This window comes from Orbicella faveolata, unplaced genomic scaffold (genome assembly GCF_042242905.1).
Source record: "Orbicella faveolata isolate gen_17 unplaced genomic scaffold, um_ofav_v1 contig_36, whole genome shotgun sequence".
NCBI classification, from domain to species: Eukaryota; Metazoa; Cnidaria; class Anthozoa; order Scleractinia; family Merulinidae; genus Orbicella; species Orbicella faveolata.
The window spans coordinates 16,204,662-16,232,200 of record NW_028301565.1 but is presented as its reverse complement, the minus strand read 5'-3'; the positions used below and the strand labels follow the sequence as shown (position 1 = coordinate 16,232,200).

The following is a 27,539-nucleotide window of genomic DNA, read 5'->3' as shown; positions in this document are numbered from 1 at the left end:
CTCACCAGCTACAACATATGAGTGGGAGGATTGCTAGTTCCTCTCTCAGTTTGAATCAGACATTGAAGTAGTTACAAACTGAAGCTATTTTTGGGCACCGCACGAGTGTCTACTTTCCGTTGCCTGATCTCTTTGAGTTCTAAAATAATTCCTCTCTACCTTACACCAAACATATTAATAATTTTGCCATTCGTTCTAACTCCGATTTGAGCACGATTGTTTATTAAAAAACATTTATTACTAGGATCGTTTGTTCGGGAATCGATACTACCCTTCCAGTTAGCCATGTAAATTTCCAGTGAATTATCTCAATGCTGTTTAATGAAATAGGATGCTATGACCATTTAAAATTGATGGAAAAATTTTCTTTTCAAGCGTGAAAGGATCCAACAGAGCATCTGAATTCAGCACTTCCTTTTCACTTCAGGCCTTATTTCAGTAATGACTATAGGACGAAAAATTTGCAAATGTGATAAACGCGAATCTTAGAGGAATAGTAATCTTTGCTTTGAAGTTTGAGAGGCATGTGGCGAACAAAACAGGACGATTCACTTCAGTGGCTGCTGCTTCTTCCCTTAATTCGGTATCATTCAATTATCACGTTTTTGGGCGGTACCAGACATCGCTTCATTTAATCCAGAGATCATCACGTTTATGGGTGGTATCATACCTAGCTCGTCATTAAATATTGTGTGCCTGAGTGCTTCTTCCTCTCTTTTGTGTCAGATATGGTGTAGTTAGGAATGAAATCTATTTTTGAGCACCTTTTGTCTATTTTCCTTTGTTTTGCTCTCAGCCGACTAAGGAAGACATTTATTTACGTGCAATTATCTTGGCGCATGCGGGTTTATCGTGCTATAACTGACTGCGTATTCACAACTGTTACGGGTTTTCCAGTCGGTGTGAACGTGTCTTTTGCAAATTTCTGATTCCTGTGGCTAGTGTTTCTTAGATGAACTTAAAGCTCAGTATTGTAAATCAGATAAATAACAGTTGTCATTCATTGAAATCTCCCTTTTTCACAATCGCACTCATGACCGCACTCGTCACCGTCAGTGGTCACGTGGTCTTGTCCAGTGACGTGTGGAGGAGCCGGTTATACAAGGACTCAAAGGCAGACTGCAAGAGTCGTAAATATCACCAAAGTACCAGTGGTTACATCTTTAATTCAAAGAAAGTTCGATACATTCGTAATCAGATTTAAAGCCAGATCGGAGATTAGCCTTGGTTGGATTTATGGTGCGACCGCTTCTAGTTTAATTGTCCTAATCTTGCAAGTACATGTAGAGGCTTTCAGCGTGCGCTACTTATCTCATTTTAATCTGTTCCTCTATTGTGTTTTTGCCGGAGGTTTGTTTTCAACCACACAGAACGACGTAAAATAAATGTGCTGTTGTTGTTTCTCAGGTACACCTGCAGGCGAGTATTTTAAAATAGATAAAGAACAATTGTCATTCAAACTTCCGTTTTTCACAATCACACTCATGACGTCCGAACACGTCAGGGCAGGTGACGCTGTCTGGTCCAGTGACGTGTGAAGGAACTGGTTACAGAAGGATTTAAAGAAAGACGCCTAGACCGGTCTTAACAGCTGAAATTAAAGGTACATTCAGTACAGTCGTAATTAGATTTGAAGCCAGACAATAGAATAGCCTTGCTTGAATTTATCCACGGTAGGGACCCACTCTGGTTTAGTTGTCCTAATCTTGTAAGTACATGTAGAGATCATTTCTTTTATCGTGCGTTACTTGGTGCACCATTTTAATCTGTTCCTCTATTGTGCGGTTGCCGGAGTTCAAAATGTATATAAAATGTTTCTAGGTGTAGTCCCGGCTAATTGCACCCTTCATATTTTCAGAGAAGAACAAGCAACAAACAATCTGGAGTAATGAGGGCAAGGGAACGTCTATCGTGTGCAGTTGGAAATGTGTTCAATGACACCTATACACAACTTCTATTCTCATTCGCAATCCTATTCTACATGAAAGTACTGGAACTTTCAGCTTCACAAGCAGGGCTGATAGTTCTCATTGGAGAACTTTCAGACGCTGCTATGTCTCTGATATCTGGGTACCTTGGCGACAATGTCAATGTTCCTGTCCTGTCGAACAAAATCGGGAGACGAAAATCTTGGCATCTCCTTGCAACATTTTTAATGGCAATATGCGTCCCTCTTTTGTTCAACAAGTGCTTTTTGTGCGATGGAAGAGATCAAAGCTGGCTTCCACTTGTCTACTTTGGCTTACTCTCGGCGTTGGTTAAGATATGCTTTAACATGGTGGCAATAAATCATTTGGCATTTGTCACCGATGTCGCTGAAAAAGTCTCGGAATTTACGGCCGTTGTTGCCGTAAGGTTTGTGCCAAATAACTTTGGTTTTATATTTACGTACTAGCTATGCTGCACTAATGAGCGTGGCATTTGAATCTCTCTGTCTCTCTGTCTGGAATCCAGATCCCCTCCGTATTAAAGCGGTGGGACTGTATTCAAGTTAACTAAACGTGCCTTTCCCTCAGACACGGTCAATTCAAGTAAGCGTTCTATCGCAAATACCGTTCTCTTACTGGTCATGCCACTCACTATCTATTCTGTTGTAGATAGTGAGTGATCAGGCTAGAAGTATGCGGCTGTTAACAAAAGGTGGCCTCTCCTTTGCGTTTTCGAATTGTGTGTGAAGAGGATCTAGGTAATTTACTAGTTAAATTTTGAACGATGAGTAGATTTATATTAAAACAATTCGATTATTCGCTCTCGATTTCCACGCGTGATTGAAATTTCCAGTACAGAATCTAATTGTTGACGATTGTAGCAGACTAATTTTCTGCACGTCGACGACTTACTGTCGCACATGCACTTACTATTGTACAGACAATGTATCGCTTTTTATGTGTAATTAGTCCTTTTTCGTTTGATCTAATAACTAGGACAATGTTTACCTTCGCGAGTGGTGTTTATGTTTACGTCATCGCATGGGCTCTTCTTGGACAAGACAGTGGAGATAGCCTGGGGCCTATACACCTATCAGATTTTGCGGTTAGTAAACTAATAAGCCGTTAAAGTCATTAGTTGATTTTTTAATTTAAGAAAAGGTCCATGTTTAGCGCTAACAGGGACGCAGAGAGTCTAGAGCACACAGAATTGTAAGAGTCAAGATGTAGGCTTCACCTCAAGGGTATAACTCTACCAACTCCTAAAACTATGAAGGTGCAGCTGAATACAGTTATGGAGCTCTTTCTTTTTCAGTGTTTTAACTGAAGTGTTCTCAATCTATGTTTGCCAGTTAAGGTCCCGTCAGCACTACAGCATCACAACTGAAAGCGTTAGGAAAAGATTCGTCCTTGTCAACTATGAATATTCTTCTTGTAGTTCTAAGCTTAACGTATAGCTCTTTGTGGTAGTCATGGTTACCTATTTGGCCGTCTGAATATGTCGCTATTTGTATCTTCTCTCTATCTTACAGTATCTCTCTTGGATTGCAACTGGAACAGGAATCCTTTTCGCAAACATTTTCTACATTGGGACTAAAGAACCTTGCAAGACACGCGAAAGAAAACGGAGTGCATATATCGATATGGTGTGTAAAGACAGGCTAAGTTAGTGATCTTCGCCTTAAAGTTAATCAAGGTGAATTAACCGTCGTCCCAAATTTTAAAAAGGTGCGCCGGCGTTTTAGGCGCTGGCTATAGCCCTTTGTCGGAGCAGCTTGTAGAAACTCGGTACAGTGTTTAGTTTACGTTACATCGACTTCTAGTTGATAATCAATGAAGTATTCCACTTGCCCTTCGACAGAGGATAACTGTTTCGATAGAAGCCAATTACTTTTATAAGTCAAGAATTTTACTTGTTTTTGATTTCTTTTAAAATTTTTTTAAGATGTTGTAAGTCAACTGTAAGCAGTTATCAACGAGAAACTGATCACGGTTTTAGTTAGAATGTTGATCTCGCTGTCATCATAGTTCAGTATTCCCTGGTCAATCTTGTAGCTAGACTAGGGATTTCGTTCTTTTTTCAGACAGTACGTTAGAGCACTTGCAAGCTGAGCGAAACTGGAACTTGAGAGCATTTTATATGTATTTCACTGTAGCAAAAAAGAGATTTACACAAATAAGTTCATGTTACAGCCCTTAAAACTTATAGCTGTAAAGTACAACGTTAATTAAGGTTTGAAACGAGTACCTTAAAAGGTCCACTTAGTTGTAGCTTGAGTACCTTGAAGCTTGTCCTTTGCCACCCTTTATTCATATACATGGAAATAAAATAACGCACAGGTACATTGTATGGGGTGCAGTGGCCTAATGCTGCTTGCGTTCGAATCCAAATCGAACTGTGCGGGTTCTAGCCCTAGCCGGTGACATTGTGTTGTGTTCTTGGGGAAGACTCTTAACTGTCTTGGTGCCTCTTTCCACCCGGGTGTAAAAATGGGTGCGATGAATTTAATGCTGGGGGTAGCACTGCGATGGACTAGCATCCCATCCAGGCGTTATGAGAGGCTTGGCCCGAGGCGATACAGACTCTTTGTTACCTTAACATGCACATTACACACTGCTATGCCATGACGTTCGAAACATTTATTATTGCTGTCCTTTCTCGGCTATCTGCACTATAGTTAAGATGCGCATCAGTTTTACAATAATTTGGTGTCCTGTGTTAAGACTATGAGTTCAACGCATTTTAAAAATACTAATTTCATCTCATTTAGAATGTTGGCGGATCATTCATGTTAGCCTTTGAAACGGAAAATCAAAGTAAGTCTAAAACTAATGGTAGTAAAATGTCAGCATGGATTTCAAGCGTTCAATAGTCGTTTGGAATCGGCCTTTTTAAAATCTGTTATTGCGCTTATTCTTCATTCATTGTAAAACGGTTTCCAAAGGCAACAATAATGAAGCTTTACTTTCGCCCAAACTTTATTTGGGGAAATTGTTGGCTCTTGAGGTTTTAAACGTGACGAACCAAATGGACCTTTTTACCGATACGGCGGCCATTTTGAGTTGCATTGTTTTATATAGCTATTATGGATGCTTAGGGTGCAAAGTAGTATATAGTTACCCCCTAAGCATCACATAATAACTATCTGAAACAATGAATTTCAAAATTGCCGTCAAGTCGGTAAAAAAGACTAGTGCTCTATCCAAACTGGAAGATTTTCTGCTTCTTTTCACTTTTTTGCAATTATACGTATGAGAGTTTTTACGAAGAACTGAATGAAGGAGTGACACACATGTACTACTTCATCCTCGTTCACTATCTGATTGACGGCAAAAAAAGATCATCCTCCTCCTTACGCGTTTTCTTTACTCTTGATTTTCATCTTAGAGTTTGGTTAAATTATGAACAGAGGTCAGTAAATAATTATCTTTTGGTTTCGATATGAAACTCACGAAAACGCTCTTTTGGAGTAGCGAACTCCATGTTAATATAAACAGCGACACAACTGTTTATATTGTTGATTTGCCCCTTAAAATTTGTGAGAACTATGAAAAACGTTTAATAAATACAATAATTTTTCTTATTTTTTGTTCTTTTGATATAAGACTCACGGAAGGCCAGTCTGGTTCATTCAATTGTTGACATGTTTGTGACTTCGTCGAATGACAAACCAGACAAGGAAAAAGAAGGACATCAAGGCACGGTGGAACATGAAACTCGCCTGAGGAAAAGAAGTTTACTGCAGAATTTTGTTGAAGTTTTATTCTATGACGATGAAGACGAGATTGATCAAAGTCCATCACAAACTGAGATTCAAAAAACACCTCAGGAAGATCCTCAGGGTGGTGCAAGAAAGCAAATGGTTCTAGGACTAAAGAAGTTAGACCGTGATCGTAAAAAAAGTTTGTTAGTACGTGTTATTGATGGACTCCTATCTAGACCAGACCACAGCCAAAAAGATTTGTCAACTGAGAGCATCGAAGACCACGTTAGAGTCGACATTGCAGATGAAGAATATGCACTTGGCGAAAACTGGAGGCAAGAAGGGATCCAGGACATACGAGGTAAAGACAACTGCGGCAACAACACTACTGCAGATTCAGTCAAAAGAGCAATCGAAATCGACCAAGAAGACAAGCCTACAACGGTTTCAGCCAAATGTAGGCAACGAAGAAACGGAATTGTGTCGAGCACAATCGATGGACAACTTGGTCTACCCAATTTTGGTTTTGAAGATGAAAGCAGCGAAGAAATAGAGGAAGAATGCTCCAGCGATACTTCAGGTCAACGAAGACACAAAAAGTCAGTGACTTTGAGTTTGTCGGAATTGCCTGTCATGCCACTACCGAACGAGGATGGGGGAAACGATTTCAAATTGGATGCGACCGATAAGAAGATGGCGACCGTCACGGAAAGAAGTCAGGAAGAAGATAAAGAAACTGAGTCTGTTGAGGATGGCTGTAATCCTTCAGCTTCAGACGATAAAAAGAAAGTGCTTGGTCTTCCTGTTTCATCAAAAACTAATCCAGTTAAGAAAAGACGTCCTAACACAATCAAACACTGGCTGAGAGATCCAAACTTGTATAAGGTTTGTATATATTGCATCTTTAAACAAAAATGGTAACCAATTAAATTTTCCCGAATAATACTATAATGCAGAAATACAAAGAATGTTACAATATTATTTAGATAGCAAATAAAACCGCACGCCCTATCATTTAAGTAGTTCATATTATAAATTGAAAGTCAGCGTCCGATTTTATCTGGCCAATCCTTTTATAATGAGCCAGTATTACACTTGCTTAAAATTGTAACTTTTTGAACATTAAAGACTACCTTGACAAATCGGAAAAAAGATGTTTTAACCAAAGAGCTTTTGTTTTAGGAATGTCACGTCTAAGAATATATATTTATTGATATTATTTCCAGGTAGCGGTTATCTTCACATGTGCAGGCCTTGTAAGAAACACAGTTTTCACATATTTACCACTGTTTCTTACAGAAAGATTACAATTTGCAAAGGTAAATATTGTATCGGTTTATTTTCCTACGTATCGTTTGGAAAGTACATAATTCGTCTAAAGCAAAATGCTAGACGGGGTTAAGTGTTTTCGCTTTCTTGTATTTTCAATCCGTTTTTTCCTCTTCTTTCTTTCAATGTTAACAATTGAAATACACAGCACAGTTAGTAAATGAGTGCATTTTACCATATACAAATATGTTGTCTTTTTCTAACAGTAAAATAAATCTGAGCAATCAGGGAAGAGCAATCCAACTCAATGCTTTTCTGCTGTTCATGCAGATATCGATTAAATATAGTATACAAATGTTTTCCTTAAGTTTCCGATTCAATAAACACAGCCCCTTCGTTTATATTCCTTTATAATATAGATAGGACCCTGTGCGCGCTCTGATTTGTCAAAAACCCATGTTTTATCAGAGTATAAAACATAGAAAAAGCGTGTTTTATTGTTTTTTACCACATTACCTCTATATCATAAAGCAAACGAATAAGCCTAAGCCGTGTATTACACTATGATAAAACACTGCGGACGTTTGAAACAGTGAAGCCTGCGGCTCGTGTTTTCTACGTTTCCCTCGTGTTCTCAAATGCTCGTCGTGTTTTATCACAGTGTAATACTCGGCTTAGGCTTCTTTATTTGTTAAATACGTTAAGAAGAAGCTCGAAATATTTTCTCACTCTGATGAACACCACTGATTTGTTTTGTTGTGCCCTTTGTCGCCTAGGAAGCCATTGCCTATTTTCCATTGGTTCTTTTGATAAGTGCATCTTTCTCGAGCTTTCTTTGCGAAAAACTCAACAAGAAGATTGGGAGCAAGGTAATGGCATGACGTTAACATCTGTTAAAACCGATGCCTCTCTCTCATAAGCCAGGAGGGTGTCTGAAACATCTAGCGTCTGGCATGGATATAGATATATTGCTAAACCTGGGTGGAATGGATGTCCATCACATGTCAGTTACTCCATGGTGTTTTCCGATTTCATTTTATTTAGTGAGGTGTCTGTTTTGGAAGGGGTGTGGAGGTAGACCATACGAAACTTTCGTTTTCATTTGAAGCTCACAAGGCTCAAACCATGAAGAGGCTAAGAGCAGCTTTACGTAATGAACAACAAGTTAGGTCACTCATTGTTTCATCGAGGATTTTAGGACATTATTACTCAGTTCAATTGTCGGACTGTGTCAGTTGCCAGTTACACCACTGGCATATGGAGAATAGCCCATACCTAAAGAAAAAAACAACAACTCAATAATAAATGAGGAATGAAACAAGAACACCCAAAGAAAGGAAAGTTCATGAATTGGAATCGTCGTTGCCAACATAGATATCAATTGTTTTGTTTTTATTTTTTTTTTTCTCAACTCTTTATTGATTTACTCTTGCAGTGGAGTTACCTACTGGGAGCTTCCCTTGTGATAGGCGGTGTCTTCTGGAGTTATTTTCAGACTCCCTCCACCAGGCAAGCGACCTATGCACCCTTCATAATAATAGGATTTGGCATGTCAGTTATGTACGTCATGTCAATGGCTTTTGTCACTGAACTGATTGGAGACAATAAGGTTTGTGATTTGGAGAAATACTGTAAGGCTAATTTTGAACAGGTTTGTTCCGTAGCATACATAATGTCAAGTTTTCGTAAGAACGTGCTTTGTTTTGTCACGTCCAATTCCGCTGCTTGTGTTTAGTTCTTAATCAGTAATCTTTGTTGGCCTTTGAACAAGAGTTTGCATGAGTAAACTATAATTGGCATCTAGCTGGTACCTTGAAGAGGTAGGTTTCATTCCTCAATGGCTAATCGATGACATAAGTGAGAATGCAATCAATCAATGAAGACTGTGTGGCCTATCTATTTTACAGGACAGCAGTGGTTTAGTGATTTCCATTATAGTTGTCATGAGTAGGGTCTCAAGTGGTGGTATAGTGATCGGCATACAAAGCTTTTATCCGGAAAACGAGTAAGTACATCTATACAATCACCCACCAGCTAATCCATCCGTTCATCCATGCATCCATGCATCCATGCATCCACGCATCCATGCATTCATGCATCCATGCATCCATCCGTCCGTCCATCCATCATCCATGCACCCACGTACTAAAAGAGTCTACAACGAAGAAATATATAATATCATAAGAAATATAACTCAATAAGTTAGAATGTTGATAACAATCAAACTATACAGCTTCATACTTAATCGTTTCTGACCAAGCTTTCTTTTCTGGCTACCTAAAATCTGATCCCACATTTGGGGAAATCAGATTTACCAGATTATCCGCATGGTCGGTAGCGAAGAAGATCTCCGATTTTGAATTTTAAATTTTATAAGTATATTATGTATTGTATTGATTTTACTTTCAAGTGTGATTATGTATATTTTATCCACTTAAACTTGTAGGTTAATTAGGTATAGGTAGTTACACACGACCCCCTTAAGAATGCAATGCTTTTACTCTTATCGTGTTTAAATAAAGGATCTTACTTACTTACTTACTTACTTTCTTACTTACTTACTTGTTTTCTTTCTTATCGTAGCTCGAACTCAGACGAGGCGATTAGCAACTACGTACAGCACGTCTTTGTAATGGCGCCTGGGGTATTAAGTCTGGTTGGATCTCTGCTTGTTTTATGCTGGCAACCTTCTGTGTTGGCCTGTAAGGCGAAAGGTGGGCGATGTATATGTGTATAAGCTGATCCATTAACGAAAGAAACTTTTAGTGTCATTGGGTGTCATTATTACTTTCCTTTTTCGTCACCCGTACAGTATAGAATGAACAGAGACTCCCAAGTGAAATCATGCTTTGTCAATCAAAGTAGATTCTTTGTCCCAAGTTTAAGTTTTTAGTTTATAGTGGAAAGCCTCTTTAAAGGATCGGAGCGTCTTCACGAGTTTTTGCTTTTGCTTGCTCTGCATCTCAAGCCTCTGATTTTTTTTATTTGAAGTCAGTAATGGAAAAAATTTTGGGGTAGAAATTGATGTCAAATCTAGTTAGTGTTGAATAAATTGATTTCAAAGTTACATCTACAGGTCTGGCATTAGGTTCTCCAAATTAAGTTTCCCTCATTCCTGATACTAACAAATGTTCACGTCCAGAAACATTGAAATTTTAGTTGATGACGCCGTCTCTGCTTAATGCTTTCTTTTATAGCGCTAAATGAGAACACAGAAATTCAGGCAAACGAAGACAAATCTTCACCCGATGAGGTTACTTCGAAGTTTTCATCCATTGACGCAGCAACACCAAACGTTTCCCAGGATGTCAACCTAAATACTACCGTGGCTTTGATGCCTTCATAGCCTCAGGACACCAAACTTTAGACGTCTTTGTGTCAGATTCATTGTGCATGAACAATTTTCGTGTCGACAAAGTTACCCGACATCAACATGCTATTTTCATATTCATGTGAAACATTATCTGATATGTAGGTATTATATAGGTCTTATAAGGTAAATGTTGTAATTTTCCTTGGCAAAGTAGCGAAGGCGAAGAACCTTCAAATAAATTGGAATCAGGTAGGGAATGAGTTCTTTTTTTCAGATCAGAAACAGAATCAGAAACTTCAATTCATGATAACTAGCCTTTACTTTATTTATCGAGGGTTAACACAGAATAGTAGACATCAACTAACAAACTTTTGGCCCTCAGTTAGATAAATCTAAAAATGCAATATTTTATAATACTAAATAGATAAGAACTCTAAAAACTTAATAACTCTAACAAAGATAAATAAAAAAAAGCATCAGAAACAATAAATACAATAAAACAAATGACAAAATGATAAGACAGGCTGAATAGTAAATAAAACTGATTAAGAGAAATTAAACTGCGGCAATAACCATTGGTTGTCCAAAATAACATGCTTGTTTAAAAGATTGAACAGATGGTTTTTTTCTTAGGCAATAACCGTTGGTTGTCCAAAATAACATGCTTGTTTAAAAGATTGAACAGATGGTTTTTTTCTTAGGTCAATAGTTAACTGCAAAAGACTTTCCACCTTTCCAATTTTCTTTTATAACGAGGGTAAATAAAGTTAAGACTGTATACCAAGTTGACCTTAAAATGTCTATCACTATTAAGAACCAAACTACTAGTTAAAAACTCTGAAGCGTCATTGTTGATTCTTTCGTATGCCAATACACTCTTAAAAACTTTCGCTTCCTCATAGAATGGAATCCAACAAAGCTTATCAAATAGTGGAACAGATGGACGAAATGGTCCCGCGTCCAATATAATCGTAGCCGCCCTTTTCTGGAGATGAAGAAGCCTCTGTAGATCTCTGTCTCTTGCCTTTACTACAACCTGCTAGCCACGCAGCATTTACGTAGTTAAAAACTTACCTGATTGTGGTATTGCAGTAGAAAAGACGCTTCTTAGTTGGTAAAACGGTTTCAATTTTGTTAACTTCGCTTTCGATCTCGAATTCGAAATGATTTGAAAGTCGACGTTAACCCATCCTTATTGACTGAATTATTGAGGATTGATTTCTTCTGAAAATACTTGGGAAAGCTCATTTTTCTTTGGTATTATTAAAATACAAAACGTGCCTGTACCTGTTTAGTTTTAAACGACATTCTGCTTACCGCCAGAATCAGATTTTTAAATAGACCCTTGGTCAAGTTGCATGTGTGTTAGACTGTAGTGTCGGGAATCTGAAGTACCCTGCAGAAGCAGAGATAGAATCAACGTATGTTTCTTTGAAGCTTGTTCTCTCGTTTCTGTTTTCATAAGGAAGGGAAGTACGCCTAGATACTTACTTACCAACTACAACATATGAGTGGGAGGATTGCTAGTTCCTCTCTCAGTTTGAATCAGACATTGAAGTAGTTACAAACTAAAGCTATTTTTGGGCACTGAACGAGTGTCTACTTTCCGTTGTCTGATCTCTTTGAGTTCTACAATAATTCCTCTCTAACTTACACCAAACATGTTAATAATTTTGCCATTCGTTCTAACTCCGATTTGAGTACGATTGTTTATCAACAAACATTTATTACTAGGAACGTTTGTTCGGGAGTCGATACTACCCTTCCAGTTAGCCATGTAAATTTCCAGTGAATTAATTTAATGCTGTTTAATGAAATAGAGTGTTATGACCATTTAAAATTAATGGACAAAATTTTTTTTCAAGCGTGAAAGGATCCAAAAGAACAACTGAATTCAGCCGTTTCTAGTCACTGCAGGCCTTATTTCAGTAATGACTATACAACAAAAAATTTGCAAATGTGATAAACGCGAATCTTAGAGGAATAGTAATCTTTGCTTTGAAGTTTGAGCAGCATGTGGCGAACAAAACAGGACGATTCACTTCAGTGGCTGCTGCTTCTTCCCTTAATTCGGTATCATTCACTTATCACGTTTTTGGGCGGTACCAGACATCGCTTCTTTTAATCCAGAGATCATCACGTTTATGGGCGGTATCATACCTAGCTCGTCATTAAATATTGTGTGTCTGAGTGCTTCTTCCTCTCTTTTGTGTCAGATATGGTGTAGTTAGGAATGAAATCTATTTTTGAGCACCTTTTGTCTATTTTCCTTTGTCTGTTTGAGTGCCGTGTTGCTCTCAGCCGACTAAGGAAGACATTTATTTACGTGCAATTATCTTGGCGCAAGCGGGTTTATCGTGCTATAGCTGACTGTATATTCACAACTGTTGCGAGTTTTCCAATCAGTGAGAACGTGTCTTTTGCAAATTTCTGATTCCTGTGGCTAGTGTTTCTTAGATGAACTTAAAGCTCAGTATTGTAAATCAGATAAATAACAGTTGTCAGTCATTGAAATCTTCCTTTTTCACAATCGCACTCATGACCGAACTCGTCACCGTCAGTGGTCACTTAGTCTTGTCCAGTGACGTGTGGAGGAGCCGGTTATACAAGGACTCAAAGGCAGACTCCAAGAGTCGTAAATATCACTAAAGTACCAGTGGTTACATCCTTAATTCAAAGAAAGTTCGGTACAGTCGTAATCAGATTTAAAGCCAGATCGGAGATTAGCCTTGGTTGGATTTATGGTGCCACCGCTTCTAGTTTAATTGTCCTAATCTTGCAAGTGCATATAGAGGCTTTCAGCGTGCGTTACTTACCTCATTTTAATCTGTTCCTCTATTGTGTTTTTGCACGAGGTTTGTTTTCAACCACACAGAACGACATAAAATAAATGTGCTGTTGTTGTTTCTCAGGTACACCTGCAGGCGAGTATTTTAAAATAGATAAAGAACAATTGTCATTCAAACTTACGTTTTTCACAATCACACTCATGACGTCCGAACACGTCGGGGTAGGTGACGCTGTCTGGTCCAGTGACGTGTGAAGGAACTGGTTACAGAAGGACTTAAAGAAAGACGCCGAGAATTGTTAATATCATCAAAGTACCGGTCTTAACAGCTGAAATTCAAAGTACATTCAGTACAGTCGTAATTAGATTTGAAACCAGATAATAGAATAGCCTTGCTTGGATTTATCTATGGTAGGGACCCACTCTGGTTTAGTTGTCCTAATCTTGTAAGTACATGTAAAGATCATTTCTTTTATCGAGCATTACTTAGTGCACCATTTTAATCTGTTCCTCTATTGTGCGGTTGCCGGAGTTCAAAATGTATATAAAATGTTTCTAGGTGTAGTCCCGGCTAATTGCACCCTTCATATTTTCAGAGAAGAACAAGCAACAAACAATCTGGAGTAATGAGGGCAAGGGAACGTCTATCGTGTGCAGTTGGAAATGTGTTCAATGACACCTATACACAACTTTTATTCTCATTCGAAATCCTATTCTTCATGAAAGTACTGGAACTTTCAGCTTCACAAGCAGGGCTGATAGTTCTCATTGGAGAACTTTCAGACGCTGCTATGTCTCTGATATCTGGGTACCTTGGCGACAATGTCAATGTTCCTGTGCTATCGAACAAAATCGGCAGACGAAAATCTTGGCATCTCCTTGCAACATTTTTAATGGCAATATGCATCCCCCTTTTGTTTAGCAAGTGCTTCTTGCGTGATGGAAGAGATCAAAGCTGGCTTCCACTTGTCTATTTTGGCTTCTTCTCGGCGTTAGTTAACATCTGCTTTAACGTGGTGGAGATAAATCACTTGGCATTTGTCACCAATGTAGCTGAAAAAGTCTCGGAATTTACTGCCCTTGTCGCCATGCGGTTTGTGTCAAACAACTTTGGTTTTATACTGACGTACTAGCTATGCTGCATTAATGAGCGTGGCATTTGAATCTCTCTGTCTCGAAGAATCCAGATCCCCGGTTGGACTGTATTCAAGTTAACTAAACGTGCCTTTCCCTCAGACACGGTCAATTTAAGAGGCGCCCTCTGTAATTTTCAACTATGGCCGTTTGGACCAGAAAAAATCAAATTCCTCAAACTTTCTCAGATGAATGGTCTAGATAAGTGATTCGCAAAAATATAACTTTCAGTTCAATTCGATTCGTATTTTAGCGCTGGGGCCACCATCTTGGTTTTGCCCCTCTGAGAGGACTTTCAGCGGCCATTTTAGGGCACATTTTAAACAATTTGCCATACAAAGAAAACGATCTAAATCTGGATAAAAACCCTTTATTCGAGACAAGCAAATGTTTCTTGTTACATTGAGAGGCTGTTTTGGCAATTTGATCATCACCTGATTTTTCTACAGAATTTTAAATTTCTTCCCTTTCGGATTACTCATGAAGCGCCATAAAAAAAAGGCGAAGTTTAAAGGAAAATATCGCCAAAAGTACATCACTTGAGATCCCAAAACTACCCTCCACTTAAAGAGCAATGTCTCACCTGTAAAAACATCCAATAAAATTTTGGGGCAGTTAAAACTGTAAAATGTTAGAAGAAGAAGTTTAAGCTGTGCTTTTGTCAACAAAGATCGCCGTCCTAATTAGCATAAAAACGTGAAAATAACGATGCACAGAGAAAATAATGATATATTCCACTTACCTCGCGACATGTCGACAACTGGATGTTCCACGATGCCTCATCTTATATTTCCAGTATGTTTCAGCCACATTTTCGGTGATTAGTGTACGAAATCACTCTCTGACATCGCCACGGTTAAGCAGATTTCAACTCTCCGAAGCCCGCTTCATAACATCTATCAATATTATTTGTCTTAAGCCGCCGTTTACAAGAAGTTTAACAGTTTGCTGAGATCCTAACTGACCCAGAAGTCTGTTAGCAGCCTTTAAAATCTTCCTTTTAATCGAGGATTCTCATCAAGAACTCGTTTAAGCTCAGTTCTGTTTTGATCTGTTATGCACCCGCCATTATTCCACAGATTGCGTTACATTTGACAAATGCGCATTCCAACGGGTAGGGGTAGGGTGGGTAGGAAGTGAAAATGTAACCGACATTAAAGCCATTTTACGCATTTCTGTGGCTAAACTAGTTACTGGCTTTCCCAGAATGATTTGAACATGAGCTTCTGCTTGCAGGTATTTTCTAGGTTATTTTTGTCGTGTATTAAAAAAAAAAAAAAAAAAAAAGAAAAAAAGAAAACGATAGACAGTACCAAGTCAAAAGATTATGATCTATGTATCTTGATCAGCTTTATTAGTTCATCAGTGAGGCCCTATTAGGGGTTTTCAGGATACTGGATATTTGGGTAAAAAGTTAATAGGATGCAAGAAATTTAGGGGAAAAATTAATGCGGTAGAGCATGTTTAGATCAGATAAAGCGGGACAGTTGTGTCTTTTGCTGCCGGAAGTGCCATCGAATTTTGCAAAAGACAACAGACTGACGAATAGTGCGAAGGAAGTAATGATAAGCGACGTTTTATTGAAACTTCTTACATTTTCTTAGCCGTGTCACTTTTCCATCAGAAAAGAAAATGCTCAGAAAATAACTGAAGGGCAGTTAAGGACGGTACCTTCTTTTTTAGGCATGGTTTAAACGCCAGGCGCGCGCTTGGGTTGGAACTAGTGACGTAATTAACTACCCTACCAAGCGTGCGACTTGAAAGATATTCTATTGTGGCCGAAACAAATTTCGCACTAAAATTACGAGCCTGTACTAAAACCGGGATTACCAGAAAAGCAGCATATCGCTAAGCACTAACTGTGAACGGCTTCCAGCTGAAAAACTACCTTTTATCGTATCCGTAGAAAAAATCATACTGAAATTCAACTGTAGATGGCATATTAAATGCGCGCGCAAAACAACTGCGAGAGACGTCAATGTTTAACTTACTTGGAAAGTAACAGGAAAAAAAGTAACGGACACCGACAAAGTTTTCGAAAGGATGAAACAACTCATTTAACTTTTAACAAAGGGGTGATTACAGCTACATTTTATGGTATTGATTGGAAGTGGCAAGCCTATTCGACAATGCATTAGTTTTTGGCTGTGAGGAAAAGTTATGTAGACTGTATTTTGGCTAAGCCAGAGGAGTGCTGTTGCGACGATTCTGTTATAAAATACATATCAAAAGTGGTTTTTATGTTACCACTTACCACGTAGTTTAAAGATGTTTTTTAATATGTTTAGTTTTCTGCATGTAAAGGCGAACCTTAGGAGAATCTGTGAAGAAATATCTTTACCTTTATTCAGAAAAATGCTACCGTCTCGGAAAAATTAATGACTACCCCCAGTTTTCTTTGTGGATTCTAATAACCCTAGCTAAGATCTACTTTTTTCCACGTTTTCTTAATCTGGCGGAAATACGTTTGTATTTTGTAGGCACCATTCGTTATGAGCCTGAGGCACCCCACAGCCGCTAATGTCGTTTAGTTCTGTGATGGAGCACAGCTGCATGTCTGCACAAGACTAGTTTTCAACCCTATGCAGGGCGCTTTAAAATACCCGCATCTATCAAGCGAAGCACTAATGTTGACGCTTAGCTTTTTAAAGACATTATAGATGCGTTTAAGGCACACAAGTTGAATGAGTCATAAGCAATTGGATGAATTAACTGACACTTGTCAAAAATATCTGCAGCTTGATTCTCAGCGGTTGTTGTGTCTTCTTGGAGGACCTTCTCCTGTCTGTTTCTAAGCTTTAAAGCCATTCTCGAGAGGAAGGATTAAACGTGGCAAGGAGTCAGGAACTCACCACAGGTGAACCGCCTAATTCTGGCCTCACCTTTTGAGCGCCTCATCTTTTGTGCTACAGTAATTGCTTCGACTTTTATGGCCGTTTCCTGACCCGAGAAAAACTTTTCTTGCGCACTGCTTGTCAGTCTGTTGCCTTTCGCAGCATTTGATGGCATTTCGGGCAGCGAAAGACACAAGTATAATGCTGAACAAAAAAACCACAAGGAAGAGGCTTTTTATTGGAGTTCTATCCGTATTCTATTTGTAATAAATGAAAATTCTCGTCAAAAACTAATGGCTGTCAATGAGATTAGGATAGTTGTTTACAAATATAGTGTGGAATGTTGTGCCTTGATCTCTTTGCAGACACAAAGGTTGCCATGTAAGAAATCCCTGTTAAACGGTACAGAATTCGGGACACATTTCATTCTCTGTTTATTTCTCCAGCCCCGTCTTTATCTATCTATTCAGTGTAACAAGTGTGGGCTTCGAAATTACTAACAAGGAGCTGCGTTACCTAACCTTAAAACTCCTAAAATCTGATACAAAACTTTCATATTCCACCGTGATATAAGTACTAAGAGTCCAGAATAAATGTTTATAGCAGTTGACATACATTTATTTTATCATAAATAGCTGACCATTGTTGAGGCCCCATAGTGGAAAGGGGGGGGGGGGGGTGTCGGAGAGGTCCCTTATCCTGTTAATTTTTGTCCTAAATATCTTGTATCCTGTTTAATCCAGCTCAACGATTTCCTACTCAATTAATGTCCTGTTTTATCTGATCTAAACATGCTCTACCCCATTAATATTTCTCCTAAATTTCTTGCATCCTATTAACTTTTTACCCAAATATCCAGTATCCTGAAAACCCCTAATAGGGCCTCACTGATGAACTAATAAAGCTGATCAAGATACACAGATCATAATCTTTTGACCTGATACTGTCTATCGTTTTCTTTTTTCTTTTTTTTAATACACGACCCCCCCCCCCCCCCTTACCTACCCTGCAAAAATAACCTAGAAAATACCTGCAAGCAGAAGCTCATGTTCAAATCATTCTGGGAAAGCCAGTAACTAGTTTAGCCACAGAAATGCGTAAAATGGCTTTAATGTCGGTTACATTTTCACTTCCTACCCACCCTACCCCTACCCGTTGGAATGCGCATTTGTCAAATGTAACGCAATCTGTGGAATAATGGCGGGTGCATAACAGATCAAAACAGAACTGAGCTTAAACGAGTTCTTGATGAGAATCCTCGATTAAAAGGAAGATTTTAAAGGCTGCTAACAGACTTCTGGGTCAGTTAGGATCTCAGCAAACTGTTAAACTTCTTGTAAACGGCGGCTTAAGACAAATAATATTGATAGATGTTATGAAGCGGGCTTCGGAGAGTTGAAATCTGCTTAACCGTGGCGATGTCAGAGAGTGATTTCGTACACTAATCACCGAAAATGTGGCTGAAACATACTGGAAATATAAGATGAGGCATCGTGGAACATCCAGTTGTCGACATGTCGCGAGGTAAGTGGAATATATCATTATTTTCTCTGTGCATCGTTATTTTCACGTTTTTATGCTAATTAGGACGGCGATCTTTGTTGACAAAAGCACAGCTTAAACTTCTTCTTCTAACATTTTACAGTTTTAACTGCCCCAAAATTTTATTGGATGTTTTTACAGGTGAGACATTGCTCTTTAAGTGGAGGGTAGTTTTGGGATCTCAAGTGATGTACTTTTGGCGATATTTTCCTTTAAACTTCGCCTTTTTTTTATGGCGCTTCATGAGTAATCCGAAAGGGAAGAAATTTAAAATTCTGTAGAAAAATCAGGTGATGATCAAATTGCCAAAACAGCCTCTCAATGTAACAAGAAACATTTGCTTGTCTCGAATAAAGGGTTTTTATCCAGATTTAGATCGTTTTCTTTGTATGGCAAATTGTTTAAAATGTGCCCTAAAATGGCCGCTGAAAGTCCTCTCAGAGGGGCAAAACCAAGATGGTGGCCCCAGCGCTAAAATACGAATCGAATTGATCTGAAAGTTATATTTTTGCAAATCACTTATCCAGACCATTCATCTGAGAAAGTTTGAAGAATTTGATTTTTTCTGGTCCAAACGGCCATAGTTGAAAATTACAGAGGGCACCTCTTAAGTAAGCGTTCTATCGCGAATACCGTTCTCTTACTGGTCACGCCACTCACTATCTATTCTGTTGTAGATGATGAGTGATCAGGCTAGAAGTGTGCGGTTGTTAACAAAATGGTGGCCTCTCCTTTGCGTTTTCGAATCGTGTGTGAAGAGGATCTATTTTTACTAGTTGAGTTTTGAACGATTAGTAGATTTACATTAAAACAATTAGATTACTCGCTCTCGATTTCCACGCTTGATTGAAATTTCCGGTACAGAATCTAATATTGTTAACGATTGTAGCAAACTAATTTTCTGCACGTCGACGACTTACTGTCGCACATGCACTTACTATTGTACAGACAATGTATCGCTCTTGATGTGTAATCAGTCCTTTTTCGTTTGATCTAATACCTAGGACAATGTTTACCTTCGCGAGTGGTGTTTATGTTTACGTCATCGCATGGGCTCTTCTTGGACAAGACAGTGGAGATAGCCTGGGGCCTATACACCTATCAGATTTTGCGGTTAGTAAACTGATAAGCCGCTAAAGTCATTAGTTGATTTTTTAATTTCAGAAAAGGTCCATGTTTAGCGCTAATAAGGACGCAGAGTCTAGAGCACACAGAATTGTAAGAGTCAAGATGTAGGCTTCACCTCAAGGGTATAACTCTACCAACTCCTAAAACTATGAAGGTGCAGCTGAATACAGTAATGGAGCTCTTTCTTTCTCAGTGTTTTAACTGAAGTGTTCTCAATATATGTTTGCCAGTTAAGGTCCCGTCAGCACTACAGCATCACAACTGAAAGCGTTAGGAAAAGATTCGTCCTTGTCAACTATGAATATTCTTCTTGTAGTTCTAAGCTTAACCTTGTGGTAGTCATGGTTACCTATTTGACCGTCTGAATATGTCGCTATTTGCATCTTCTCTCTATCTTACAGTATCTCTCTTGGATTGCAACTGGAACAGGAATCCTTTTCGCAAACATTTTCTACATTGGGATAAAAGAACCTTGCAAGACACGCGAAAGAAAACGGAGTGCATATATTGATATGGTGTGTAAAGACAGGCTAAGTTAGTGATCTTCGCCTTAAAGTTAATCAAGGTGAATTAACCGTCGTTGCAAATTTGAAACAGCTGCGCCGGCGTTTTAAGCGCTAGCTATAGGCCTTTTTCGGGTAGCTTGTAGAAACTCGGTACAGCGTTTAGTTTACGTTACATTGACTTCTAGTTGATAATCAATAAAGTATTCCACTTGCCCTTCGACAGAGGATAACTGTTTCGATAGAAGCCAATTACTTTTATAAATCAAGTATTTTACTTGTTTTTGATTTCTTTTAAAATTTTTGCAAGATTTTGTAAGTCAACTGTGAGCAGTTATCAACGAGAAACTGATCACGGTTTTAGTTAGAATGTTGATCTCGCTGTCATCATAGTTCAGTATTCCCTAGTGAATCTTGTAGCTAGACTAGGGATTTCCTTCTTTTTTCAGACTACGTTAGAGCACTTGCAAGCTGAGCGAATCTGGAACTTGAGAGCATTTTATATGTATTTCACTGTAGCAAAAAAGAGATTTACACAAATAAGTTCATGTTACAGCCCTCAAAACTTATAGCTGTAAAGTACAACGTTAATTAAGGTTTGAAACGAGTACCTTAAAAGGTCTACTTAGTTGTAGCTTGAGTACCTTGAAGCTTGTCCTTTGCCACCCTTTATTCATATACATGGAAATAAAATAACGCACAGGAACATTGTATGGGGTGCAGTGGCCTAATGCTGATTGCGTTCGAATCCAAATCGAACTGTGCGGGTTCTAGCCCTAGCCGGTGACATTGTGTTGTGTTCTTGGGCAAGACTCTTAACTCTCTCGGTGCCTCTTTCCACCCGGGTGTAAAAATGGGTGGGACGAATTTAATGCTGGAGGTAGCACTGCGATGGACTAGCATCCCATCCAGGTGTTATGAGAGGCTTAGCCCGAGGCGATACAGACTCTTTGTTACCTTTACATGCACTTTACACACCGCTATGCCATGACGTTCAAAACATTATTGCTGTTCTTTCTCGGCTATCTGCACTATAGTTAAGATGCGCATCAGTTTTACAATAATTTGTTGTCCTGTGTTAAGACTGAGTTCAACGCATTTTAACAACATTAATTTCATGTCATTTAGAATGTTGGCGGATTATTTCTGGTAGCCTTTGAAACGGAAAATCAAAGTAAGTCTAAAAATAATGGTAGTAAAATGTCAGCATGGATTTCAAGCGTTTAATAGACGTTTGGAATCGGCCTTTTTTAAAATCTGTTATTGTGCTTATTTTGCATTCACTGTAAAACGGTTTCCAACAGTCAACAATAATGAAGCTTTGCTTTCGCCCAAACTTTATTTGGGGAAATTGTTGGCTCTTGAGATTTTTAACATGACGAATCAAATGGACCTTTTTACCGATACGGCGGCTATTTTGAGTTGCATTGTTTCATATAGCTATTATTGGATGCTTAGGATGCAAAGTAGTATATATTTACCCCCTAAGAATCACATAATAGACCATAATAGTTATTTGAAACAATGCAATTCAAAATGGCCGCCATATCGGTAAAAAAGACTAGTGCTCTATCCAAACTGGAAGATTTTCTGTTTTCACTTTTTTGCAATTATACGTATGAGAGTTTTTACGAAGAACTGAATGAAGAAGTGACACACATGTACTACTTCATCCTCGTTCACTATCTGATTGGTGGCTAAAAAAAGATCATCCTCCTCCTTACGCGTTTTCTTTACTCTTGATTTTCATCTTAGAGTTTGGTTAAATTATGAACAGAGGTCAGTAAATAATTATCTTTTTGTTTCGATATGAGACTCACGAAAACGCTCTTTTGGAGTAGCGAACTCCATGTTAATATAAACAGCGACGCAGCTGTTTATATTGTTGATTTGCCCCTTAAAATTTGTGAGAACTATGAAAAACGTTTAATAAATACAATAATTTTTCTTATTTTTTGTTCTTTTGATATAAGACTCACGGAAGGCCAGTCTGGTTTATTCAATTGTTGACATGTTTGTGACTTCGTCGAATGGAAAACCAGACAAGGAAGAAGAAGGACATCAAGACACGGTGGAACATGAAACTCCCCTGAGGAAAAGAAGTTTACTGGAGAATTTCGTTGAAGTTCTATTCTATGACGATGAAGACAAGATTGATCAAAGTCCATCACAAACTGAGATTCAGAAAACATCTCAGGAAGATCCTCAAGGTGATGCAAGAAAACAAATGGTTCTAGGACTACAGAAGTTAGACCGTGATCGTAAAAAAAGCTTGTTAGTACGTGTTCTTGATGGACTCCTATCTAGATCAGACCACAGCCAACAAGATTTGTCAACTGAGAGCATCGAAGACCACGTTAGAGTCGACATTGCAGATGAAGAATATGCACTTGGCGAAAACTGGAGGCAAGAAGGGATCCAGGACATACGAGGAGAAGACAACTGGGGCAACAACACTACTGCAGATTCAGTTAAAAGGGCAATCGAAATCGACCAAGAAGACAAGCCTACAACGGTTTCAGCCAAATGTAGGCAACGACGAAACGGAATTGTGTCGAGTACAATGGATGGACAACTTGGTCTACTCAACTTTGGTTTTGAAGATGAAAGAAGCGAAGATATAGAGGAAGATTGCTGCAGCGATAATACTTCAGTTCAACGAAGACACAAAAAGTCAGTGACTTTCAGTTTGTCGGAATTGCCTGTCATGCCACTACCGAACGAGGATGGGGGAAACGATTTCAAATTGGATGCGACCGATAAGAAGCTGGCGACCGTCACGGAAAGAAGTCAGGAAGAAGATAAAGAAACTGAGTCCGTTGATGATGGCTTTAATCCTTCAGCTTCAGACGATAGAAAGAAAGTGCTTGGTCTTCCTGTTTCATCAAAAACTAATCCAGTTAAGAAAAGACGTCCTAACACAATCAAACACTGGCTAAGAGATCCAAACTTGTATAAGGTTTGTATATATTGCATCTTTTAAACAAAAATGGTAACCAATTAAATTTTCCCGAATAATACTATAATGCAGAAATACAAAGAATGTTACAATATTATTTAGATAGCAAATAAAACCGCACGCCCTATCATTTAAGTAGTTCATATTATAAATTGAGAGTCAGCGTACGATTTTATCTGTCGGATCCTTTCATAATGAGCCAGTATTACACTTGCTTAAAATTGTAACTTTTTGAACATCGAAGACAACCTTGACAAATCGGAAAAAAGATGTTTTAACCAAAGAGATTTTGTTTTAGAAATGTAACGTCTAAGAATATATATTTATTGATATTATTTCCAGGTAGCGATTATCTTCACATGTGCAGGCCTTGTAAGAAACACAGTTTTCACATATTTACCACTGTTTCTTACAGAAAGATTACGATTTGCAAAGGTAAATATTGTATCGGTTTATTTTCCTACGTATCGTTTGGAAAGTACATAATTCGTCTAAAGCAAAATGCTAGAAGGGGTTCTAATACCAGCAACAACAATCCATTTTCTTAGATGAATTTTAGGAATACATTTTTCTCAGTTTATATCACAGTGTTAAGTTTTTTCACTTCCTTGTATTTTCAATCCGTTTTTTCCTCTTCTTTCTTTCAATGCTAACAACTGAAATACACACCACAGTTAGTGAATGAGTGCATTTTACCATACACAAATATATTGTCTTTTTCGAACAATAAAATAAATCTGAGCAATGAGGGAAGAGCAATCCAACTCAGTGCTTTTCTGCTTTTCATGCAGATATCGATTAAATATAGTATACAAATGTTTTCCTTAAGTTTCCGATTCAATAAACACAGCCCCTTCGTTTATATTCCTTTATAATATAGATAGGACCCTGTGCGCGCTCTTATTTGTCAAAAACCCATGTTTTATCAGAGTATAAAACATAGAAAAAGCGTGTTTTATTGTTTTTCGCCACATTACCTCTATATCATAAAGCAAATGAAGAAGCCTAAGCCGTGTATTACACTATGATAAAACACTGCGGACGTTTGAAACACTCAAGCCCGCAGCTTGATCGTGTTTTCTACATTTCCCTCGTGTTCTCAAATGCTCTTTGTGTTTTATCACAGTGTAATACACCGCTTAGGCTTCTTTATTTGTTAAATACGTTAAGAACAAGCTGGAAATATTTTTTTATTCGGATGAACATCACTGATTTGTTTTGTTGTGCCCTTTGTCGCCTAGGAAGCCATTGCCTATTTTCCATTGGTTCTTTTGATAAGTGCATCTTTCTCGAGCATTCCTTGCGAAAAACTCAACAAGAAGATTGGGAGCAAGGTATTGGCGTGACGTAAACAGCTGTTAAAACCGATGCCTTTCTCTCATAAGCCAGGAGGGTGTCTGAAACATCTAGCGTCTGGCATGGATATAGATATATTGCTAAACCTGGGTGGAATGGATGTCCATCACATGTCAGTTACTCCATGGTGTTTTCCGATTTCATTTTATTTAGTGAGGTGTCTGTTTTGGAAGGGGTGTGGAGGGAGACCATACGAAACTTTCGTTTTCATTTGAAGCTCACAAGGCTCAAACCATGGAGAGGCTAAGAGCAGCCTTACGTAATGAACAACAAGTTAGGTCACTCATTGTTTCATCGAGGATTTTAGGACATTATTACTCAGTTCAATTGTCGGACTGTGTCAGTTGCCAGTTCCACCACTGGCATCTGGAGAATAGTCCATACCTAAAGAAAAAAACAATGACTCAATAATAAATGAGGAATGAAACAAGAACGCCCAAAGAAAGGAAAATTCATGAATTGGAGTCGTCGTTTCCAACATAGGTATCAAACGTATTGTTTTTATTTTTTTTTTCTCAACTCTTCATTGATTTGCTGTTGCAGTGGAGTTACCTACTGGGAGCTTCCCTTGTGATAGGCGGTGTCGTCTTGAGTTATTTTCAGACTCCCTCCACCAGGCAAGCGACCTATGCACCCGTCACAATAATAGGATTTGGCATGTCAGTTATGTACGTCATGTCAATGGCTTTTGTCACTGAACTGATTGGAGACAATAAGGTTTGTGACTTGGGGAAATACTGTAAGGTTAATTTTGTACAGGTTTGTTCCGTAGCATACGTAATGCCAAGTTTTCGTAAGAACGTGCTTTGTTTTGTCACATCCAACTCTGCTGCTTGTGTTTAGTTCGTAATCAATAACCTTTGTTGGCCTTTGAACAAGAGTTTGCAAGAGTAAAATATAATTGGCATCTAGCTGGTACCTTGAAGAGGTAGTTTTCATTCCTCGATGGCTAATCGATGACATAAGTGACAATGCAATCAATCAATGAAGACTGTGTGGCCTATTTATTTTACAGGACAGCAGTGGTTTAGTGATTTCTATTATAGTTGTAATGAGTAGGTTCTCAAGTGGTGGTTTAGTGATCGGCATACAAAGCTTTTATCCGGAAAACGAGTAAGTACACTCACCCACCAACTAATCCATCCGTCCATCCATGCATCCATGCATCCATGCATCCATGCATCCATGCATCCATGCATCCATGCATCCATGCATCCATGCATCCATGCATCCATGCATCCATGCATCCATGCATGCATGCATCCATCCATGCATGCATGCATCCATCCATCCATCCAACCATGTACTAAAAGAGTCTACAACGAAGAAATATATAATATTATAAGAAATATAGCTCAATAAGTTAGAATGTTGATAACAATCAAAATATACAGCTTCATACTTGATCGTTTCTGACCAAGCTTTCTTTCATGGCTACCTAAAATCTGATCCCACATTTAGGGAAATCAGATTTACCAGATTATTCGCATGGTCGGTAGGGAAGAAGATCTCCGATTTTGAATTGTAAATTTTATAAGTATATTATGTATTGTATTGATTTTACTTTCAAGTCTGATTATGTATATTTTATCCACTTTAACTTGTAGGTTAATTAGGTATAAGTAGTTACACACGACCCCTCAAGCATGCAATGCTTTTACTCTTATCGTGTTTAAATAAAAGATCTTGCTTACTTACTTACTTACTTACTTACTTACTTGTGTTCTCTCTTATCGTAGCTCAAACTCAGACGAGGCGATTAGTAACTACGTACAGCACGTCTTTGTAATGGCGCCTGGGGTATTAAGTCTGGTTGGATCTCTGCTTGTTTTATGCTTGCAACCTTCTGTGTTGGCCTGTAAGGCGAAAGGTGGGCGATGTATATGTGTATAAGCTGATCCATTAACGAAAGAAACTTTTAGTGTCATTGGGTGTCATTATTACTTTCCTTTTTCGTCACCCGTACAGTATAGAATGTACAGAGACTCCCAAGTGAAATCATGCTTTGTCAATCAAAGTAGATTCTTTGTCCCAAGTTTAAGTTTTTAGTTTGTAGTTGAAAGCCTCTTTAAAGCATCGCAGCGCCTTCACGGGTTTTTGCTTTTGCTTGGTCTGCATCTCAAGCCTTTGATTTTTTTATTTGAAGTTAGTGTTGGAAAAAATTTGGGGTAGAAATTGAAGTCAAATCTAGTTAGTGTTGAATAAATTGATTTCAAAGTTACATCTACAGGTCTCGCATTAGGTTCTCCAAATTAAGTTTCCCTCATTCCTGATACTAACAAATGTTCACGTACAGAAACACTGAAATTTTAGTTGATGACGCCGTCTCTGCTTAATGCTTTCTTTTACAGCGCTAAACGAGAACACAGAAATTCAGGCAAACGAAGACAAATCTTCACCCGATGAGGTTACTTCGAAGTTTTCATCCATTGACACAGCAACACCAAACGTTTCCCAGGATGTCAACCTAAATACTACCGTGGCTTTGATGCCTTCATATCCTCAGGACACCAAACATTAGACGTCTTTGTGCCAGATTCATTGTGCATGAACAATTTTCGTGTCAACACAGCTACCCGACATTAACGTGTTATTTTCATATTCATATGAGACATTATCTGATATATAGATATTATATAGGTCTTATAAGGTAAATGCTGTAATTTTCTTTGGCAAAGTGGGAAGGCGAAGAACCTTCAAATAAATTGGAATAGTAGGGAATGAGTTCTTTTTTTCAGATCAAAAACAGAATCAGAAACTTCAATTCATGATAACTAGCCTTTACTTTATTTATCGAGGGTTAACACAGAACAGTAGACATCACCTAACAAACTTGTGGCCCTCAGTTAGATAAATCCAAAAATGCAATATTTTATAATACTAAATAGATAAGAATTCTAAAAACTTAATAACTCTAACAAACATAACTAAAAAAACATCAGAAACAATAAACACAAATAAAACAAAACACAAACTGATAAGACAGACTAAACAGTAAATAAAACTGATTAAGAGAAATTAAACTGCGGCAATAACTATTGGTTCTCCAAAAAAACACGCTTATTTAAAAGATTGAACAGA

General features: G+C 38.3%; 2 protein-coding genes and 1 long non-coding RNA gene across 5 annotated transcripts; 2 read left to right on the top strand and 1 right to left on the bottom strand.

Annotated features, from left to right (window-relative positions):
* The first annotated feature begins 1,435 nt into the window (after window positions 1-1,435).
* Window positions 1,436-10,654, top strand: LOC110040283 (uncharacterized). Its single transcript, XM_089275551.1, has 12 exons — window positions 1,436-1,603; window positions 1,859-2,355; window positions 2,925-3,033; window positions 3,461-3,574; window positions 4,700-4,745; window positions 5,535-6,517; window positions 6,859-6,951; window positions 7,678-7,770; window positions 8,337-8,510; window positions 8,809-8,906; window positions 9,485-9,615; window positions 10,099-10,654. Exons 2-12 carry the CDS (start codon window positions 1,889-1,891, stop codon window positions 10,245-10,247), a joined length of 2,457 nt encoding a protein of 818 aa, XP_089131677.1. The 5' UTR covers window positions 1,436-1,603; window positions 1,859-1,888; the 3' UTR covers window positions 10,248-10,654.
* On the bottom strand, window positions 7,277-15,385 carry LOC149102430 (uncharacterized). The gene is made up of 5 exons (XR_016202604.1): window positions 14,879-15,385; window positions 13,185-13,277; window positions 9,464-9,601; window positions 8,933-9,056; window positions 7,277-8,176 (listed from the first exon to the last, which is right to left on the bottom strand). It is a non-coding gene; the product is annotated as an uncharacterized LOC149102430 (long non-coding RNA).
* Window positions 13,209-27,179, top strand: LOC149102429 (uncharacterized). 3 transcript variants are annotated; one of them, XM_089275554.1, is made up of 12 exons: window positions 13,209-13,448; window positions 13,599-14,095; window positions 19,517-19,625; window positions 20,042-20,155; window positions 21,272-21,317; window positions 22,117-23,102; window positions 23,445-23,537; window positions 24,344-24,436; window positions 25,002-25,175; window positions 25,474-25,571; window positions 26,198-26,328; window positions 26,810-27,179. In XM_089275554.1, exons 2-12 carry the CDS (start codon window positions 13,629-13,631, stop codon window positions 26,977-26,979), a joined length of 2,481 nt encoding a protein of 826 aa, XP_089131680.1. In that variant the 5' UTR covers window positions 13,209-13,448; window positions 13,599-13,628; the 3' UTR covers window positions 26,980-27,179. The 3 variants fall into 3 exon arrangements, with proteins under 3 accessions (XP_089131680.1, XP_089131679.1, XP_089131678.1); XM_089275553.1 differs by lacking the exons at window positions 13,209-13,448; window positions 13,599-14,095 and adding exons at window positions 17,696-18,494; window positions 18,616-18,653; XM_089275552.1 differs by lacking the exons at window positions 13,209-13,448; window positions 13,599-14,095 and adding an exon at window positions 17,696-18,494.
* Window positions 27,180-27,539: the final 360 nt, after the last annotated feature.